The following is an 18,883-nucleotide window of genomic DNA, read 5'->3' as shown; positions in this document are numbered from 1 at the left end:
AGACATGAGCACACATCGACTACAGGAGCTCACTTGTAAGTGTACCTACTCCCCTGCGGCAAGTATCGCCCGCTCACGCAAGTTACACGGGAAAGCAACATGTCAATCCTACGAGGTATAGATCAACAAGGCAACCTCCACGAGCTCCAGTAGGTAGACCCCTCCTGTTCCAACTAGGGTAGCAACCTCAAGTGGAGTTTCAGATAATCCCAGATCAACAACCACTGAGGGCCGGAATGGAGGGTTGATAATGGCGATCAAAACTACTTGCCATTTAGGGATTGCTGTTACCGATCAACGACCAAACAAAGCAGCAGAGCAAACCCGATGTCGTCAGAGGGTAAATCGAAATCTCGAATCCCAAGACTACAATGACGGGATCTGGCAATGATATACCTACATTTACCTCAACCGACTGCCAAGTCACCGTTAATGAAGGACGTCGTGGAGTAAACAAGGCGACCACTGGCAAGTCGGCTCATAGCTCGGACGAACTGAGTCGATCCGATGGTTGACCAGACATGGGATGACAGCACGGGGACCCGACTGGTCGGGACCTCTGACGACATCACCCCATTTACCGTGCCTGTTTGAAGGTCTAAACCAATAATGGGTCTGACGTTCTAACTCCTACGTAGGGGTTTGCTATCAAGATATCAACACGGTGCTACTACGGACTGACCATGACGATGTCTTTTCCTCCGAATTGACGGCTCAGAGGAAATAATGGAGTCCGGCGATCTACTGCGTATTGTCGTACAGATTTGGGCGAGCGATGATTGACCACCTACCCTGAGGTTAAAGTTTGGTTTGAGGTAATGGGTAAGGTTTCAACGTTTTCCTTTGATTAGGTTCCTGTACATCCTCCATGTAGTTCAGTATCTTCACTCATGTCATCACAGACGGGTCCTTTCATCCTGCCTATCTTTTCTTGCAGGTCTGAAGTACCGCTAAGCGGGTATACAAGAGAGGTGCTCATAGGCTTGTCTCGTTTTACGAGAACTGCGGCTCTGAGTACCTACTATCTACCTACCTCTCTCTGGTGAGTACATCTTTGATATTCTCCCAGCCACGCGTTTGACGTACAGTGAACCTCACAAGGTGTAGGTGGTGCAATGACCTAGCTCTATCTCTGTCATTGGTACATGAGTACCTCGCTATCGGAAGGGGGAGTCGAGGCCTCATCTGGCCGGTGAATTGCTCCTTATCTTGAAGTTCGATTCCAGACGTTAAACCACTTTACGTTAGTCTCGACTATGGCCACTGGTTGTGTTGACTTCCTGCACTCAGTCCCAGTCTCAAGCGATTGGATATCGGTGACTGGCCAATCATCCTCGCACCCTTTAAGAGATGCTTAGGTCCGATAAGACTTTATGGACGCGACAATCTGCCCAGAGCCGTTCATTGTTCCCATCCCGGAAGAGGACTTGATGACCACCAGCGGGACGGAAGCAGGACACTGGGAAGCAAGGGAACATTGACAGATGAGATCGGAAAAGATACCGGGAAGAGGCAGAAGGGTACTGGACCCCTTGTTCCCTTATCAGCAGTTTCAATTCTTTGTTGTCCTTCTGGAACGTTGTCAAGCAAAGGGGGAAACGGGTTGCCTCAGGTTTTCATTTTTCCCTTGCCTTATCTTGCTTTGCCTTTACCGTCCGTTCGTTCCCCCGCCCCCGGTCAACATTCGACGTCTTACCGGTCTTTCGAGACATCCACAGCAAGTTGGGGAACTCCTACCCGTCCGTCCCTAATCGCCGCACTCGGGTCGTTACCCTGCCACCAAGTTGGTATCCCGTTGCATCTAGCCAACGTTCCCTCATTCCTTCCTTGTCAGTACATACATGGTCCCTTTTTTCCTATTATTGCATGCAATGTGATATGTGATACTTCTCCGTACCCTCCACGAACGACTGTACATGCAGTACACTGTTAGATAACTGGCTTCAACGAAGCACAAAGACATGCGGGTATGCGAACTCGGTCCGCGGATGTGTCCATCCTAGGTAGTATACCACTACGCCCTGCCATCCATCAACCACGATGTACCTGCCTCATCGACCGTTGGCTGCATTTCCGGGGGAGTCTCGTTCCATCGGTTCCTACCCTCCTATTGTCCTGGGCTGAATATTATTCAAAAGTCTCGAATGTGACATCCTAAGAGAAGGGAGATTCCCTCCGGACCTATCAGAGATCTTGTCTAGCTAGCAACTCCCCTCTTCTTTCCTTACCTTGACTTCCATTCACTCGCGCACATATCCTCTTTTGGCCTTCTCTTCGGATTGCTATTGGTCGGTAAATATTGGGGGAGCTGTCCATCCTTCCATCCTTCTATGATTGTCGCAAGGATTGTTGAACATCACGGACGTTGAGAAAGAGCTCTTGATAAGCGAGAAGAGCTCACGACGACGACGATGACAAAGACGGAAGGAGAATATCGAACGTGAATTGCTACAAGCATTCATTGACCAAGCATGCGTTACAAAAGTACTGTCTTCTTCAACCGAACAAGCTAGCCAGCCCGCAAGTCTTAGACATCTCGACGTTGAAGAGCTATAGCTTCCGTGTAACCCATGATTCGAGAACCGTTCGTTGACCCCACGCACCGCACACCTTCTTGGATCCCAAACTAGTATGTAATTCATCAACCATAAGCAGTCAACTCCGCGGTAAGACGTTGACCTTTACCGGTCCTGCATATCGACAAATCCATCAAATTCCCATCACACCAACGTAACAAGGAATTTCCGACGTCTCACGAAGCACAACAACACCATTACATGGCTAGAAACATCATCTCTGAGTGGTATCTGCGCACACGCCGAGGGAGTGTACTCCACACACTGCAATATACCTATGTGTAAGTAGAGTAGCACTGGCGGAAACGCCATGCGTTGACCGAGACATGCAAGCTATCTAAATCTCTACGACCACCACCACACCACCACCACCCGCTTCATCGACACCACATAGGTGACCGCCCATCTATCTACGGTACCAAGAAAGCTCGAACCTCTTCACCCACAATCTTGAACGACGACCCCCACCCCGCCTCGTTAATCAATCGAGATGTCCGTCCCCTATCCAATCCAGACTTACTTGCTATAGCTTCAAGTACGGTAATGGTATGTTTCTTTCCCACCAACCCTCGGGCCGATGCGCACAGGAACACAAAAATCAACTACACACCTAGACGCCTTTCGAGGAACACATAAACATAGTTCAACGACACGCGGGCTCACCCGTCGGTTCGGACGGAGGTTGAATCCGCTGGGTGTCGTACATGCTCTCGAATCAGAACGGCAAACAAGTTGAGGCTCGAGTAGAATAAAAGTAAGTGTTCTATAAATCTTACATAATGTAGAATCCCAAAGGCATGATGACCACAGGGTGACATGTCATTGATTTGGATCACGTACCTATTGGGCATGAAGGCGGCATTGAGTTTCTCGAGTCCAGTTGTGATGACTGAGCATTCACAACGCTAGTATTCGTACTGTAAGACCTAGTCAGGTCAATTTCCAACGCGGAAGTAGCGGTTCAGAACGTAATCCAAGTCTCACTTTTCAATTCAGGTCACTTATTGGTCAATGCTTGCCTGCTTTCGTTTGCACCTGCCCTATATTTTCAGTTGCAACTGATCGGCAAAGTGAGTTCGTCCACACATGTCGAGGACGTCTCGGAAAGAACTGAAGGTTGCCAACAGCAGGGGAAGGAGGCTCCTCCGGCAGTGCATTAGTGGAAGTTTTTAGGACACGTTCTGGATGGGTGAAAGCCACCGGGCCTTGACTTTTAGGTCAATGTAACTTTGGTTTGAGTGGTTCCTTCCCTGGCTCGGCTTTTCGTATCGTCAACGACTTCACCACATCCTGCACCCACTCAACAAAAAGAGGAGGCAACAACCGACACCCAAGTCTTCAAGCCACCAAGGAGAGTGAAAAAAGAATTCCAAAAAAATTCTCTTGCAGCCCAGCCTCCCCAACTCCTTCCTTGTCTAAGCACTCGTGAAACAGGACGATACTGCATTAACATGGGTAACCAGTTGACCCAAGTACCGATGTGGATGGCGGGATGGAAAAGGGAAAGCTAAACCGCCAAGCGACGCCGTTCGACTTCGTGGCATGGCCAAACAGGTTCATTTGGTAGACTACTCGGAGACAAAGCCAACATAAAAAAAACCAGATCCCTCGACGGTCATGCAGAAGAAGGCAAAAGAAGACGAGTGGAATCCTTGAATAGGTTCAAAATTGGAAATTCGTGTCTCACCGTTAACCGGAGATGTTGACCGACTGATAGGGAGAAGGAGGCTCACAGGTAGAAGAAGAATGGGTCTTCCTAAGGTAGGAACGGCTAACGACTACTTGTCAATGACGACTTCAAAAACGGGAAAAAGAAACGAATCATAAGTAGGCAAGTGCGATGGTCTAACCCCGAAGAAAAAAAAGAAAAAGAAAACACGAAAAGCCAGCAACCAGGCGGGAAACAAGGATCCCAAATCCTGTACCTGTCTATCGTTCATCAAGCTTTCCCTTCCTCCATCCAGTACCGTCGGAGCAAAGTTGAGGTGGAGATGATACTAGCGGGTGGTTCTATTCGTTCAAACGACACACCAAGAGTGTGCCCATCGATCACATCATTACATATCACTGTCACAAGTCAAGAGCCCGGGCCTTTTCTGACGAGACCGGGATGGGGCGGAGAGACTACTAAGCAAACCGAAACAAGGACGACTTCTGGAGAACGGCGAGGCAGCGGGATGAGCCGCTAGCTTCACTTCATTAGCTATAAAGCTTTGTATCGACTTTCCCCTGGTCCTCAAATGACTCGACTCGCGTCTCCTGAACTTTGTTCCCTTTCATAAGCAGCTTACAGCGTAGTCACAGGATACATAGACACGAAACTGCTGTAGGTGACCAGTAGACGTAGATGCCACAAGGTCCTCCGTCGATGAACAAGAAGAACATCTTCCAAGCGTCTCGGTACCTAGTATTCGAGAAAAGGAACCCATCCACCCTTTCCTAGCTAGTCCGAGATCACCGACTTGAGGAGAGCGAATCGAATTGATGAATGCCATGCGTCGTCGTCGCCCATCAAACAGACGCCCCTTTGATACCTTAATCCCTCTTAGCAAAAGCAGCCTCCCTCGGAATCCTGAAGCTAGCGCAAAACATCCTCTTCGCCGGCGCGACATCCCTAACATCATGGACCGCCACCTCGCCCTCCACGTCGGGGTTACCCGGCTTGACCTTGAACCCAAGATACTTGGTGATGCGCTCACAGATGTCGTTGCGGGGCGTCTCGTCATCGGCCTTGAAGGAGAAGCAGTGGACGTGCACCATGGGCATCAGCTTGCCACCTTCAAAAAGGTCTTCGTGGCCGGCGTACACGCCGCGGTAGCAGCCGAGGAACTCGATGGCGGTGGCGGGCAGGTTCATGACAAAGTGCGAGATGGTGGGCGGGATGTCGACGCGCTTGGGCTCGGGCTTGGGCGCCTTCTTGGCGCGCGAGGGAGGCTTGGGGGCGATCAGGACGTGCTCGCTGGCCTTGTGGGCTTCGAGAACGGAGTCGGCGGCGTGGTGGATGAAGGTCCGGCCGTCTTGGCAGAAGGGGCGGACGTATTGGGAGACCTGCATGTATGTATGCTGGGTTAGATCCGAAAGAAACCAAAAGGAGGATAGGTGGGTATGGAAAAAAGAGTCCATCATACCTTGTTCCTGTTGATAGCTACCTGCATATACTTGTTGCTCTCGGGGTTCATGTCGTTAGCCCAGACAAAGACGCCCTTCTTGCCAGCAGGAACCGCAAAGGGGCCGATGCCAGCCATGACATCGCAGACGACCTCGCCGGGCTCAAACATGTTGATAAGCCTGCGGTGCTCGGCCTCCAGCTTACTGTTCCAGTACACCTTTGCGTAATCAAACTCGAAGACGCAGTTGTTCTCGGTAACCTGGACCTGCATGTCATCGGGACCAGCCAGGACCTCGTACTGGAAGGTTCTGAACTCGGACTCGGCTCCGACGTTGTCGACCTTGTTGATGACGGTGCGGATGTTTTGGGTCTTGTCCAGGATGAGCTCGGCGATCACCTTCTTGTAGGGAATATAACGCTCCCGCAAGTTCATGTGGGCTGGATCTCATGTTAGAACAAGCTGAGCAGACTGCAAGGAGGTGTCCACTTTCACTTACCGACATGACCGGCGGTGTTGAAGCCGGAGGGGATATCATCATGGAGTTCCTCTGGGAGAATAGATGTGATAATATCGTCTATTGTGAACGTTAGTAAGGTGACTGGTATAAGCTGGGGATTAAATTCAGGTTTCATACGATATGACCAGTAGTCATAGTCAAGCTTAAGCTCATAAGGAATGACATCCAATTCCTTCTTCTCAACACCTTCCTTGAGAGCAGTTCCCCATGTGTCTGGTTCTGGAAGGAAAGAAGACACAGAATTAGTCTTCGAAATTTGTTTCTATTGGCAATGACCTTTTTTTTCTAACCTGGTGCCTTGACGCTGGGGCTAAGAAGCAGACACTTCTTTCCTTGGTCGGCAAGGGTCTTGTCTGGGTGGTTCACAATAGGAGACAGTCTTTCCTGGCGCAGGAGCTCCTTGCTGTGCTCAAGCTCTTTTCGGTACTTGGAAATAAGACGGTTATCGTTGACGGCGGCGGCGGCCAAGTTGACAGTCTTTGTGAACAGAGCCCGGTTGAGGGCGCCAGCGCCTGAACGAACTACGGGTGGGCTGAAAATGGCCATATCTTGAGTTTTCCCTTCCCCACTCCCCTTGTTTACCTTTTCTGATTGAGACATGGTCAGTTGAACTGGTATAACCCACCTGATGCACTACTGTCTTCAACGAAATGGTGGAGTGTCCTGTGACTCTGGAAGCTCGACTCACCTTCTATAAAATACGAATTTCGGCGAATGATGTGAAACTTTGTTACGCGGCAACTGCAAGGCTAAACCACAGTAAACTGAGAGCCCCACTAAGATGTGGCTGAATTTTCTTATCTCAGCTCTTTAGCACAAGGCTGTATCGTAGCGTAACGTCATGAGTGGCTGACACAGGCACATGTGCTGGCCCGACCATTTCAATCCTGTTCTTTTGGATTGACCTTTGGATCTCTTTAGTGTACTTATGAGATTCTAATACTGTCTCTTCTGATGTCAGTCAGCCCGGGTCGTGAATCATTTCCAGGTGATTGGTTTCCTTTCCCAGATCTCTCCTGTCCCGAGCTCAATCATGAATATCTTCACCCGAGTAGCAGATAATAATTTTCAGTTAAACACAACTTCCAATGCACCCATCGAACAGGCATGAACTGATGAATACCCCCGCTCGTACGCTTACATAGTCCTAAGTCTATAATCAAATAGCATATGTTAACCATCAATCGAATCCAACCACTGCGTCACCCGATAAACTCGATCGCCTTCGGGTTCCCGCCACTGACGACTTGGCACCGCTCGGTTCTACCTTCCCCAGCGCATTTGTGCGCCGGCATACTTCAAAAGACCCCGATAGAAGACCTGATAATTGACCCCCTCGTTGTCTTGGACATGAGAGATCTCGGTCAAGCGCACTTGCCATGGAGGATAGCCAACCAGTTCAACACGGGGACCAAACAACAGAAGGAGGTCCGGTTCGCCCATGACACTCTCGCTCAACTCCGCATCGACTAGCTCGATTGTGATATCCGAAGTCGAGATCTTACCCCGCTGGGACATATCAGCGAGGGTTTTGGTAAGATCAACAATAGAGTCGCGGCCATCCTCGGCTGACAGAATCATGACTGAGAGGTGCTTGAGGCCATCATTCTCGATACGGCTTGCGGCAAGAGTTGGGGCCGTCTCGATCGAAGGGCAGTGAGGTGCTCTAATCCCAATGCCAGGAGTGTTCGGTCCGAAGTATGCGGCAAGCTTTTGTGTCATGGACCTGTGGACGCGAGGAAGATAACCCTTCAATGTTCCTACGTGGGAGAATATCATTAGTCTCTTCTTTCCTAGATTTGGAGTTGGGATAGCACCCCAGGTTGGGATCCACGTACCGGTCTTCTCATAAATGGATAGCTGGGGAATACGGGCACTAGCGCACCAAGCAGCAATATCCGAAGCCTCCTCGATCAGCTTGGCCAAGCCGGTACCGCCCCTAGCGTCCTCGTCCAAGGTCAAGATGACACTCAGGTGTTTTGGCAGCCTTCGGAGGTCCTTGACATCGTTGTAAATCAGATCGGGCGCCCGGTGATGATGGCGATATACGGAGGAGATTTTGTTGCCCAATTGGTGGTATGCTTGGCGGATTCGGATGTAGAGCGAGAATATGGCATGTACGATGGTGAAGACCAGTAGGTGCCAGTGTCTCTTTAGAAAGCGCCGTACTCCCCATCTCTGTTCGTTTTCCATTGCTCGTTTGTTGGCTTGCTCGGAGGGGTGCAATGGGGGCGAAGGCAGATAGGGCTATCCAAAGGGTTAGCAGTCAGCTCTCTTAAAACATGACGCACAGGGCGGGAGCAATCGTACCTTGAGCAGCCTAATCCTCTCTTCGGGGGTAAGCAATTTGTGACCGAGTTTCTCATCGCGCCGGTAGGCCTCGATTTCTCGTGGTTTAAACATGTTGAAGTGGAGGCTGTCGCGCAACGGTTGTTCCAATGGGCCTCGTCACACCTCGGTCGGACGACTTGTCGCGATCTGTACGGTATGACGGGATGAATGTTCGGACGACAGCGGGTCTCGGGATAACTGCAGGATATACGGCCGATAAAAAAGAAGGAGCGTTGAAGAGACAATGATAAGTGCGGTTCAGAGTCTATCTTTCCACCGAAGGTCAAAGTTGCGCAGAAAACGGGAGAACAGAAGGAAGAGACCGGCAAGAAAAGAATGGAGCCAGTTGGAAGTTCTAACGGATGAAGTGCAGGCTGCTGATGGTTCCATAAACTGCTGATTACTTACAGCTATCATACCCAGTAGCTACCGTAGCACCGTCGTCGTAGCGGGAAATCATCCCAAGAAGACCACTGGGCAGCTTCCCTCGGAACGGCCACGAGATCCCTGTCTGATGTCAGATTATTTCGGGAAAGAACATCTGAAAGTTCCCCTCTGCTCCCCACCAAAAACCTGTCCTTACAATGTTGCAACTGTGGCTGATGAAAGCGTAGGGACCAGACTGAAGTTGGGCCAAAATTAAGTGGGGCATATTCAACAAATGGATATGTACGTCGGCGTGGTGGGTTCAATTCCCCAACCCGTGCCCACAAAGGTACGCGACAGGGGAAGGATATCCTCGCGACACCCCTCTGGAACTGCCCCGTACAGCCCCTGGACACCCACTACACCTCCAACCCCAGGCCTGACGGTGACCAGCCAACCTTCGACGTTGTGAATACCTTCAACTCCACGGCATGGGTTGATACAACAACACCAGCAGCATCGCGAATGCACTTATGATTACACTGACAACCAATACAACTTCGATAAATTTGGCTCTCGATAATCGCAACGTTTCCTACCCTAATCCCAAACCCAACTTGATGCGCTCTCTCGGTCTGCCTGCCAGGTGACACACGCCGCCATGGAACGCGGCGGACCCGGCCGCACGAGGTCCCCCGGCCCTGGGCTCTTCCCCAAGGGCCCCAGCTTCAACATCGACGATTTCTCCAGCAAAGACTTTATTGTCCGCGACTTTGTCGACTCCCTCTCCGATACTGCCTTCCCCGCCAACCGCCGCTCCGGCCTAGCGAGCGCGAGCACCCCCTTTGATCCCAAGCCCCTCATCCGGACCTTCGAGAATGCGCTGTCGCAGCTGGGCGCCCTGAGCGAGGAGCTGCAAGAAAAGGAATCGGAGCTCTTATCGCAGGTTCGACGAGCAGAGATCCAACATGACCAGACTCTCGACACCCTTGGTCGGAAGCTGGACCAGTCCATGGCCCAGTTCGAGGCCCTCGACTTGACCCTCAACAACCCCAGCACACACAGCGGCTCCATGAACGGACACGCCCGATCTGATGGCGGAGGAAACATTGCTGTCCAGATCGGAGAGAAACTGGAGGAGCTGGATAGGAAACGGAGGAAGGCGCAGGACGCCAACTTCCTGATTCAGTGCTGGACAGAGGTTTCCGAGACAGGCCAACTTACCTCGCTCGAGGAGATTCAGAGACAGGGCGGTGCCGAGAACAAGGTTCGTTGCGCCGTCATTGCTCGCCAGCTCATGCGCATCAGTCAAAGACTAGACCCTTTGTCATGGGCAACAGGTGGATTCCGTGCCAACGGTATCACCAACGGCACTACGGGTGCGACGCGGAAGCACAACACCAGGGAAGCTCTCGAGAAGTTCTGCGAGCATCTCGAGCAAGACCTTCTGAAGCAGTTCAACAACAGTTACCGACGGCAAAACTTCGACGACATGATGGAATGCGCAAAGGTCCTCTACGATTTTCACGGCGGTGCCAGCGTTATTGCCGCCTTTGTGAACCAGCACCAGTTCTTTATCGACCGAGACCAGCTCATCACCGACGAGGTTACGACCGATGGCGAGATGTGGGAGCAACTGGCTGACCCTGATTCCGACCCACCAGGTGTCGAGCCCAGTCTTCAATCCCTCGTTGATGAGGTCAAGATCGTGATGCAGGAGGAGTCTTTTATCATTAAGCGTGCCTTCCCATACTACGAGACAGTGCTCATCAAGTTTATCCAGCGTGTCTTCCAGCAGTCTATCCAGCAACGACTGGAAATGCTCCTGGACAAAGCGACAACAATTTCTTCACTGGCCTACCTGCGCTCCTTGCATGCGTCAAGATCCTACATTGGTGCCTTGGTTGAAGATCTCAAGACTCATGGTCTCACAGAGCACCCAGAACCTTGCTCGGCGCAGATATCACAAACGCTTGATCAGCAACTAGAGGAATTATTCATCCCCTATTTACTTCAAAACTCATATATCGACAGGGAAAGGAAGAGTCTGGAGGAATTATACAACTCATTGCTCTTCAAGTTCACCCTGTACCATTCACGCAGGAAGAAGGCTCCGTCCGGCTTTATGGCTGCGATCACTCAATCGGGCACCCAGCTTTTGGCATCCGCTAAAGACGCCTACATGGAGCGTCTTGATTCTTCGGACCTCACGCCCACCCAGAAGCGTATGATGTTGAGGGTTGCCGGTCTGCAAGATAACAGCAGCAACAAGAACGAGATCGAAGTCTCAGAGGAACACGGCCGCCTGAGCGTACAGAACGCCAAGCGCATGATTGCCTGGTTGGCCGAAAGCGTGCGTAGAACGCTCGAGATGGGTTCAGGAAGCGAAACCCCCAAGGACATCAACGTCTTGCTCAACCTCCTTCTCACCAGCATGGGCCACCTCTACGTTGAGACTGCCCTCGATGCCGCCCTGGACATGGCCACGTCGCAGGAGAGCATCAAGACGGAACCTGACCTCTCCTACCTCCCTCACATCAAGCCGGCCGTCACCATCACAAACCTCATGTCGCGCTTCATCACTACGGTGCTGATCCGGCTTGCCGAGTCCAACACGGCCTTGCGCCGCAGCATGGAGGCCCAAGCCAAGCAAGCCATCGAAGCCACGGAGCGGAAGACCAACGCCGTCCTCAAGAGCACCATGGACGTGGCCGTCAACTGGGTCGCCAAAATCCTGGCGGGCCAGAAAAAGACGGATTACCGGCCCCGCGACAACGACCTCGAAGGCTTCGTCGACCTTCAGACGCCCACATGCCAGGCCATCTGCACCTTCTTGGCTTCCAAGGTGGCGATGCAGGCGGCGCTGGCTATCGACGGTCACAACCTCGAGCTGTTCAGCTCAGAGCTTGCTCTGGCCGTTCACTCGCTCCTGTTTGAGCACTTCAAGAAGTTCTCGGTCAACGCTACCGGTGGCTTGATGGTGACCAAGGATATCGCCAAGTATGTGTCGACGATGAAGGAGTGGCCCTTGACCAAGGAGGTGCAAGCTATTGTCGAGCTGCTTACCGAGGTTGGCTATCTGTTCATTATTGGACCCGAAGCCCTTCGCGAGCGATCCAAGTTTTTGTCTACGGGTAGCGGTGCTGGTGGAGGTGGTGGTAACGGTGCCGTCGGAGGTGCAGCGGGCGGTGGTGGGTCGGGCAAGAAGTTGCAAAAGGCGGATTTCAAGGCCTTTGTGCAGAAGAGAGAGGATGCCGCTACTCCTGGTATTCAGGGTGTGCTCGCTGGGCTGTGAGAGACGGGTGGTCTGCTCGATGTAATGAAATGAAATATAGCAGGATTTGAGGCTGGTAGTTTAGCTGCGGAGTTTAAGAATGTGGGATGAAGCTTCAGCGATATCTATTATATAGTAATTTGTCAACCAAACAGTCTAAACCCCCTTTGTCGTCTGAGATACAGTTCTGAAATGTCAAGGGCCACGTTGTGTCTTCGAGTAGTCTAATGCGTTATGCCTTACCAGTGTGATGCCCATCACTGTCACGTACAAAGCGAGACGTAAGTTTCTCTTAATCCTATTCTCATCCCTCCATCGTGGAAACACCCCTTTTACTTGACCACTAGAACTATTATCAACAGCAATCTTCCTACACTAACCATCCAGCCCTTCTCCATGGGCACCGCTATCCCATCTCTCTTACGACGTACTTGAAACCACATTCACCAACACCCAAAGCACCACCTCACTCACAGACACTTTATTCCTGTCTTCCCGTCCTCTCGTTCTCCATCTCACCCTCATCAACAACAAGCGGGACAGCAACAGTCAAGATCCCGTCCTCCAACTTCGCCTTTAGCCGCTCGTAGTCCACTCGCCTGACCTTCTTCTGTTCCCCAGATGTAGACGAAAGAGGTGATGAAGGTGTTGATGCGTAGACAACGAAGTAAATTTTCTTTGAGAACCTTCCGATGGGAATTCTTCCCTCTTCTGCAGCCAGGTCCGGAGAATGGTTGATATTAGCGTCAGTCCCAGTGGTGGTGGTGGTAATTATGTAGCCGTCGTCATTCTCATCCTTATCCCTGTCCCCGTCATCTTCTTTCTCGTGCTTTTCCTTCTTACCTTCACGTTCAGATAGAATTGAGTTTTTTGAGTCTGATGAGTCCGACACTCTCAGAGGTACCCCCAATCTTGACTTGCGCTCGTAAGCTAACCACAACTCCAGGTCTGCTTCGAAGTCGGATCTTGACTCCCGAAATGAGGATGAGGCCGCCCGATTTGCTGAGGCCTGGTTTGGTGAGGGCTGGTTCGAAGCCTGGCCAGTACTAGAGGCGCGATTTGGACTACCACGTCCATCTTCACCTGTCTGTGTCCCGCGTTCAGAACCGGAATGGGAATCAGAATCAAGAGAAGAAGAAGAAGATGATGATGAATCCGAATTCGAATCCGAATCCTCAGTAGGATAGACAGGCCGATATAAAACCCCGCTGACGGTCAACACGTTCACATTGGAATCATAAGCAATGCTGACGTCCCGCCGCTTGAAGCCGGGAATGGCGAGTTGGATGGTGTAGGATGCGGGAGAGGTTTGGAAGATGTCGACGTGTGGGCTTATGTGGAGAATTTGTTGTTCTTGGTCTTGGAGTTGTGGTTGTGACTGCAGATGTGGTTGGGATCGTAGTTGTGGTTGTCGTTGTTGCCAGATAGTTGGCTGGAACGTCGGCCGAAACTTTGGCCGAAACTGTGGCCGGAAAGTCGGAGTGGTAGTGGTTGAGGTGTTTGTTCTATTGAGGTGTGGGTGGCAAAGAGGGCAGTCGTGCCACTCGTCATTATCAGAACCGTGATCGTCGTCGTCTTCGTTGTCGCTGTTACTGCTGTAGCCGTCGCCGTGTCTCTCAGCGCTGTCCTTGTTGTCATCAGTGTTCTTGCTGTCCTCCTTGTCCTCCTCGCTTTTTTTGTCTTCCTTGCCCTCAGTGTCACTCTTGCTGCCCTTCTCTTCCTCACTATCTTCAAGCAAGCACCAAATCTCATCATCCGAATCGGGTTCTTCCCCTGGGACTTTGACAAGAACGTAATCCTCTTCCTCCTTCTGCCCCTCCTGCTCCGCTTTCCCCTTCTCCTGATTTCCAGTTCCTTCCTCCTCCCCATCGTTCCTTCCCCCGTTTCCCACCTCGTTCTTTCCCTCCTTCCCCTCCCCAATTTCCTTTTGCTCATCATCCAGCTCCTTCTTTTCTTTTCCCTCCTCCTCCTTTCCTTCCTCGTCAGATGACTTCTCACCATCCGCACCATCCCCATCCGCACCATCCCCACCCTCCTCAAACCTCTTCAAAAACTCACCCATACCCAAATACCGAACCCCATGATACCAACCCACCACGCCACCTGAACCAACCCGCCCTTCGTTGTTGTTGTTCATCCTTTCATCAAAAGCTTTCATTCTCGCTATATTTGCCAGAACCTGGAAGAGTTCAGTGTATTCATCGTCACTCTCTTCTTCCTCTTCCTCTTCCTCTACCTTTGCGTTACCATCGTTATCGTCGTTCTCGTCATTCTCATCTTCTTCATCACCTCCCCATTCCTCGTCATCCTCCTCATAACCATCATCTTCATCTCTCCACTCAAGCTGGGGCTGGGGCTGGTTCTTCCCCGAGATATCTTGTCGTTCACCTTCCATAACCACCACCTCGTTGCCCTTGCCCTTGCCCTTCCCCTTCTCCTCTCGAGTTGGTCGCTTGCTGCTGTTGTTATTGGAGGAGGGTGAATGGCCAAAAAGAGGTCGTGAATAGTTAATAACCGGCGTGGAAGACGTGGGAGGAATTCTGCTTGGGGGTTTTGAACCAGGAACTCCTGGTTTTTGTGCGTCCATGGCTGCTGCTTGGGGATTAATGGCTTGCTTGCTCGTGTTCGTGAAGTGGTTTGCTTGTTATGTTCAAACGGGAGTAAAGAGGATATAAGATTCAGTTTTCAAGACGCTATGGGGTAGGGAGGAATGTTGATTCAAGTAAATCCTTCTTCATATATCTTCCCACATCTCCCCTACCGCTGCATATGATAGATGAAGCGATCTCCTTTTCCAAACAGAGATGATCAACCTGTGCGATAAAAACTGGACATCATATGATTTACCACGAGCCCTTTTCTCAGTGTGGCGTTGGTCAGGCCTTAGAACGGGTAGACGATATGACGAGCCTTCATCCAACTTTCACCTTATCCGCATGGGCAAGACCGGACAAGCACTTTGCTATGACACAGACACGCACCCTACTACCAGAAAGCCAAACATCTCTCTAGGACAATCCCAAACATCATCCCCAGTACAGATACGATAATCTGGTGTAATCCTATTCCCGTCAAGTGCCATCCTCCCGCTCATCATGACTCCCTAATTATTTCTATTTGCGTACTCCTATTTAGGGGGGGGTATATCCGACACAAACCGCTTTCGTTTTTGATTAAATCTCCAGAACCCACCCACGGGACATGTTAACGTACCTTGCTTGTATAATGAAAACAGGACCAATTTTGCCCATTTTAAACACGCGCATGATTATACCCAAAAGACAATCAACCTTTTTACTGCCCACTTGCACACCCGTCCGCCTCTTTGTACACCTATCATTTGCCGCACATGTTGAAAGATAACCCCTGTGCGTGTGTGCGTGTGTGCGTGTGTTGAACCTCTTTCAACCGATCCCCACGTCATTCCTTATTCATCCATCGCGTCACCGCCATCTTCAGCATTCCGGTCCCCGTTGATGACCGGGTAAGCCTCCGTGTTTGAAGCACATGAGCCATTACCATCACCAGCAGCGGGTGATCTGGACCCCGTCACGGCACCGCCGTGCAGTTTCATCTCTCCCAACTTCCTCTCTGCCTCTTCCGCCCTCTTGTTCGCCTCAGTAACCTCCTTTTGCAGCTGCTTGATGTACTCGATCGCCATCTCCACCGTGCTCGCCTTGCTGTTCGGTATCCCCCCACCAGCCTTATCCTTATCCTTCTGATTTTTATCTTCCTTGTCAGCACCCCCGCTGCCACCGCCACCACCGCTACTGCTATTGCCATCGTTATCCCCCTCTCTGCCCTCTGTGGCGGGGGCTTTCGGAAGTAGTGTAGCGATTTCCTGCAACGCCGAGTTGATCCTATTTCTCCTGCCTTGCTCCGCAATCTTGTGTGACGTCCGCTTCGATGTGAGGTTGGTGGAAAGCTCGCTGGGATAGGAAACGCCAGGAACGGTGTTGCCCTCGAGAATTCGCTGGTAGTTGGATTTCGTAGCGAGCAAAAGCGATGCTGCATCTTCGGCGCCTGATGATCCTCCTGGTAGTAGAGGCTTGATGCTGGGCGAGATCTTGGGCCGAAGGGCCGGGGACATCTGGATCGAGCTCACGCTCGCGCGCTTTTTGCTGTGTCTTCCCATGGGCAAAAGCTGGGGTGTCCGTTTCAAGCTATTTGCGGTATCGGGCTTCAGCTTCGGGCTGGGAAGAGCGGCGGAAGGAAGTGCTAGAGGCTTGGCCACCGCAGGAGAGGGTGGTGGTGGGGGGCCTGGTGTTTGTAGAGGCGGCGCGGCATTTTGGAGAGGATTGAGAGCCGGTGTTCCAAGAGTGGTGATTATAGGGGCGGGTTTTGGTACTGACGAGAAGTTGATGGAATCCGGGAGCTCAAAGGTTTCGATATGGTCGGCATCCATTGGATCGTGAGACCCAGTTCCTGCCGCAGAAGGGTTACGATTGCTCGGCGAGCTCAGTTTCATCAGTGACGCCGGTGTTGCAGGTGAGGCAATTCCAGGTCGTCCCGGCTGGAGGGTAATAGGCACAGCACTATTACTCGCTTGAGGTGCCAGAAAAGGAGATGGTTTGGCGGAGCGAGGCTTCGGAAGGGGTGGCGGAGGCATCTCAACTGGCGAGACAACATCATTGAGGTTCTCAGGGGAGATTGATCCATTCTCAGAATCAGTTACACCAGCTGTGGACGAAGATGAAGTCTGTATTAACGGCATAGGAGGCTGTTGGCGTTCCTGACTTGGTGCTGCATTCTCGATCAGTTGGTTCAAAGCTTGGGGGTTAAGCATCGGGGTGGTAGCCGTCTTTCTGCGTATGGGTTTCGAGATGGGAGACTGTTTGATGCCGGCGCCGCTCTTCGCTCTGGCCTTCACTGCGTTCTTGCGCATCTTCCTAGCCAAGTCGCCTGGGCTAACGCTCGCCTGGGAGAGCGCAGGTGGTTCGAGTTCCATCTCTCTGGGCGAGTTCCCGCTCATCATGCCCAGCCTCTGGTCGATAATCCCCAAAGAGTCATTTTGCGCATGCAAGGCTGGCGAGGTAAGGGGACTGAAGTAGGCTCCGGGAACGGCAAAAGGCGTATCGACAGGGAAATGGGTCTCCAGCGGCGTGACAGCCGGTGATACCAATGGGGTGAAGGACATCTGTCACGGTTGGTCAGCGAAACCTGCTACTCGTTTGGACAGCACAGACTTCTCTAGACCTACATCATGCTGGTCTTTGATCCTTGTGTATCTGTAGTCGATGGCCTGCTGCCGTTGCTGTTGCTGCGGTTGCTGCTGCTGTCGCCCGGAGTTGTGCTGGTCAGATGGTGTCGACTGGGCATAGTAATTCTGGCTAGAGCCAGCAGTAAGTTCCAAGCTCTGAGGTGTTGGAGGAACTATGTGGTTCTGTTGAGAAGCAAAGAAGGCGGCCTGTTGCTCTTGCAACTGCTGGTGTTGAGCATGTAGCTTTTGCTGCTGGAGGAACTGGATCTGAGCATCGATGGAGTTGAGGACGGCCTCCGAGGGTGTAGATGGCTGTATCAAGGTCGTCGGGGTATTCTGGTATGGGGCAGTCGTCGTAATGGTGGGCATCTGATGCTGCTGCTGCTGTTGGTGTTGATGCTGCTGTTGCTGCGCATGATGTTGGAGCATGGCGTGGTCTACCGGCGACAAGATCATGGACATGTCAGTACCGGTCATGGGGGTATCCAAGTGTTCACCCCCCGAAGAATGGAGCAGATGGTCAGCGCCATGGTGGCCAGCATGGTGACCCGGATGGTGATCGGTCGCAAAGTCGTGGAAGTCAAAGTTCAAGGCGCCAGAGAGATCGCCAATGCTGTTTATATCCAAGAACTGGTGGAAGTCATCGTCGGCTGCCGTATGCAGGGCCTGATGGTGACTGTGACTGTGGTCCGGGGCACTCCACGACGAGGAGTCCATCACGCCCACCGGCTAGGCCCTCCGGGGCCCTTGTTCGATGTGAAGTCCGGATTGAAGATTATTCGGGGACGGCCGGCTGTCCGGCACGGGTGCGGGTGCGGGTACGGGAACGGGTACGGGGCTAGGGGTGCCTCTCGTCTGGAGTAGCGGAGGCAGGCCAGTAAGTTTTGAGACGGGGCTGGGCTGCTGGGTGATCAATTGAGAGTCGACCGACGTAAGAAACGTCGAAGCCAGGCCAGGCTGTTAGGAATCTCGCTCAGATTTTGGATTTCTCAGCCGGTGCTGCTAGAGTTGCCTTGCAGTTTATTGATCGACAGTGCGATGACGGATGACCGCTTGGAAGGGCCGTATAGTCTCGAAAGAGTTTGAGGCTTGGCCAGGTGAGTCCCGTCTTGGTGACTCCGTAATTTGGCGGTACCCTAGCAAGGACCCGAGATGGATTGCCGAAGACGAACGGTTTCGGGCTCGCTTGCGATCAGGTTTGCGCGACTCGGCGGAAGATGATCAAAGATGTGCGCCAATGATTGGTAGCTCTCCCAGGGACCCTTTGGATGGATGCGTATGGATAGAGAAGTCTTGAGTGTAGGTATCCGTCGACGCTCTCTTGTCGGTTGGATAGAAGAAGTATTAGGTAACCCGGTGTGGGACTCTTCACCACTGTCACAGCGTCTATGCCCGGGCGTCCCAGCGTCTCCTCCACTCGCAGTGGGGGAAAGAAGGCAGAGAATAAGGGTCGATCTAGACTCCGCCCGCCCCCGCCGACTCGTTGGATACTCTCTAGCACGAGCCGAT

At 52.0% G+C, this 18,883-nt stretch overlaps 5 protein-coding genes across 5 annotated transcripts; 1 reads left to right on the top strand and 4 right to left on the bottom strand.

Annotated features, from left to right (window-relative positions):
- Positions 1 to 4,737: 4,737 nt before the first annotated feature.
- Positions 4,738 to 6,890, bottom strand: SMAC4_12596 (uncharacterized protein). The gene is made up of 5 exons (XM_066091070.1): positions 6,494 to 6,890; positions 6,321 to 6,422; positions 6,183 to 6,260; positions 5,705 to 6,123; positions 4,738 to 5,624 (listed from the first exon to the last, which is right to left on the bottom strand). Exons 1-5 carry the CDS (start codon positions 6,801 to 6,803, stop codon positions 5,112 to 5,114), a joined length of 1,422 nt encoding a protein of 473 aa, XP_065945668.1. The 5' UTR covers positions 6,804 to 6,890; the 3' UTR covers positions 4,738 to 5,111.
- Positions 6,891 to 7,056: 166 nt separating this feature from the next.
- Positions 7,057 to 9,184, bottom strand: SMAC4_02778 (uncharacterized protein). Its single transcript, XM_003348232.2, has 3 exons — positions 8,514 to 9,184; positions 8,042 to 8,450; positions 7,057 to 7,963 (listed from the first exon to the last, which is right to left on the bottom strand). Exons 1-3 carry the CDS (start codon positions 8,604 to 8,606, stop codon positions 7,467 to 7,469), a joined length of 999 nt encoding a protein of 332 aa, XP_003348280.1. The 5' UTR covers positions 8,607 to 9,184; the 3' UTR covers positions 7,057 to 7,466.
- A 291-nt stretch (positions 9,185 to 9,475) lies between these two features.
- On the top strand, positions 9,476 to 12,294 carry SMAC4_02777 (uncharacterized protein). Its single transcript, XM_003348231.2, has one exon. The coding sequence runs from the start codon at positions 9,562 to 9,564 to the stop codon at positions 12,193 to 12,195; it is 2,634 nt and encodes an 877-aa protein (XP_003348279.1). The 5' UTR covers positions 9,476 to 9,561; the 3' UTR covers positions 12,196 to 12,294.
- Positions 12,295 to 12,655: 361 nt separating this feature from the next.
- Positions 12,656 to 14,761, bottom strand: SMAC4_02776 (uncharacterized protein; the record flags this gene model as incomplete). The annotated part of the gene is made up of 1 exon (XM_066089839.1): positions 12,656 to 14,761. One exon carries the CDS (start codon positions 14,759 to 14,761, stop codon positions 12,656 to 12,658), a length of 2,106 nt encoding a protein of 701 aa, XP_065945667.1.
- Positions 14,762 to 15,601: 840 nt separating this feature from the next.
- On the bottom strand, positions 15,602 to 18,220 carry SMAC4_02775 (uncharacterized protein; the record flags this gene model as incomplete). The annotated part of the gene is made up of 2 exons (XM_024655504.2): positions 17,375 to 18,220; positions 15,602 to 17,311 (listed from the first exon to the last, which is right to left on the bottom strand). Exons 1-2 carry the CDS (start codon positions 18,089 to 18,091, stop codon positions 15,602 to 15,604), a joined length of 2,427 nt encoding a protein of 808 aa, XP_024511383.1. The 5' UTR covers positions 18,092 to 18,220.
- Positions 18,221 to 18,883: the final 663 nt, after the last annotated feature.

Source organism: Sordaria macrospora, chromosome 1, assembly GCF_033870435.1.
Source record: "Sordaria macrospora chromosome 1, complete sequence".
Classification (NCBI taxonomy): Eukaryota; Fungi; Ascomycota; class Sordariomycetes; order Sordariales; family Sordariaceae; genus Sordaria; species Sordaria macrospora.
This window is presented reverse-complemented; position numbering and strand designations above follow the sequence as displayed.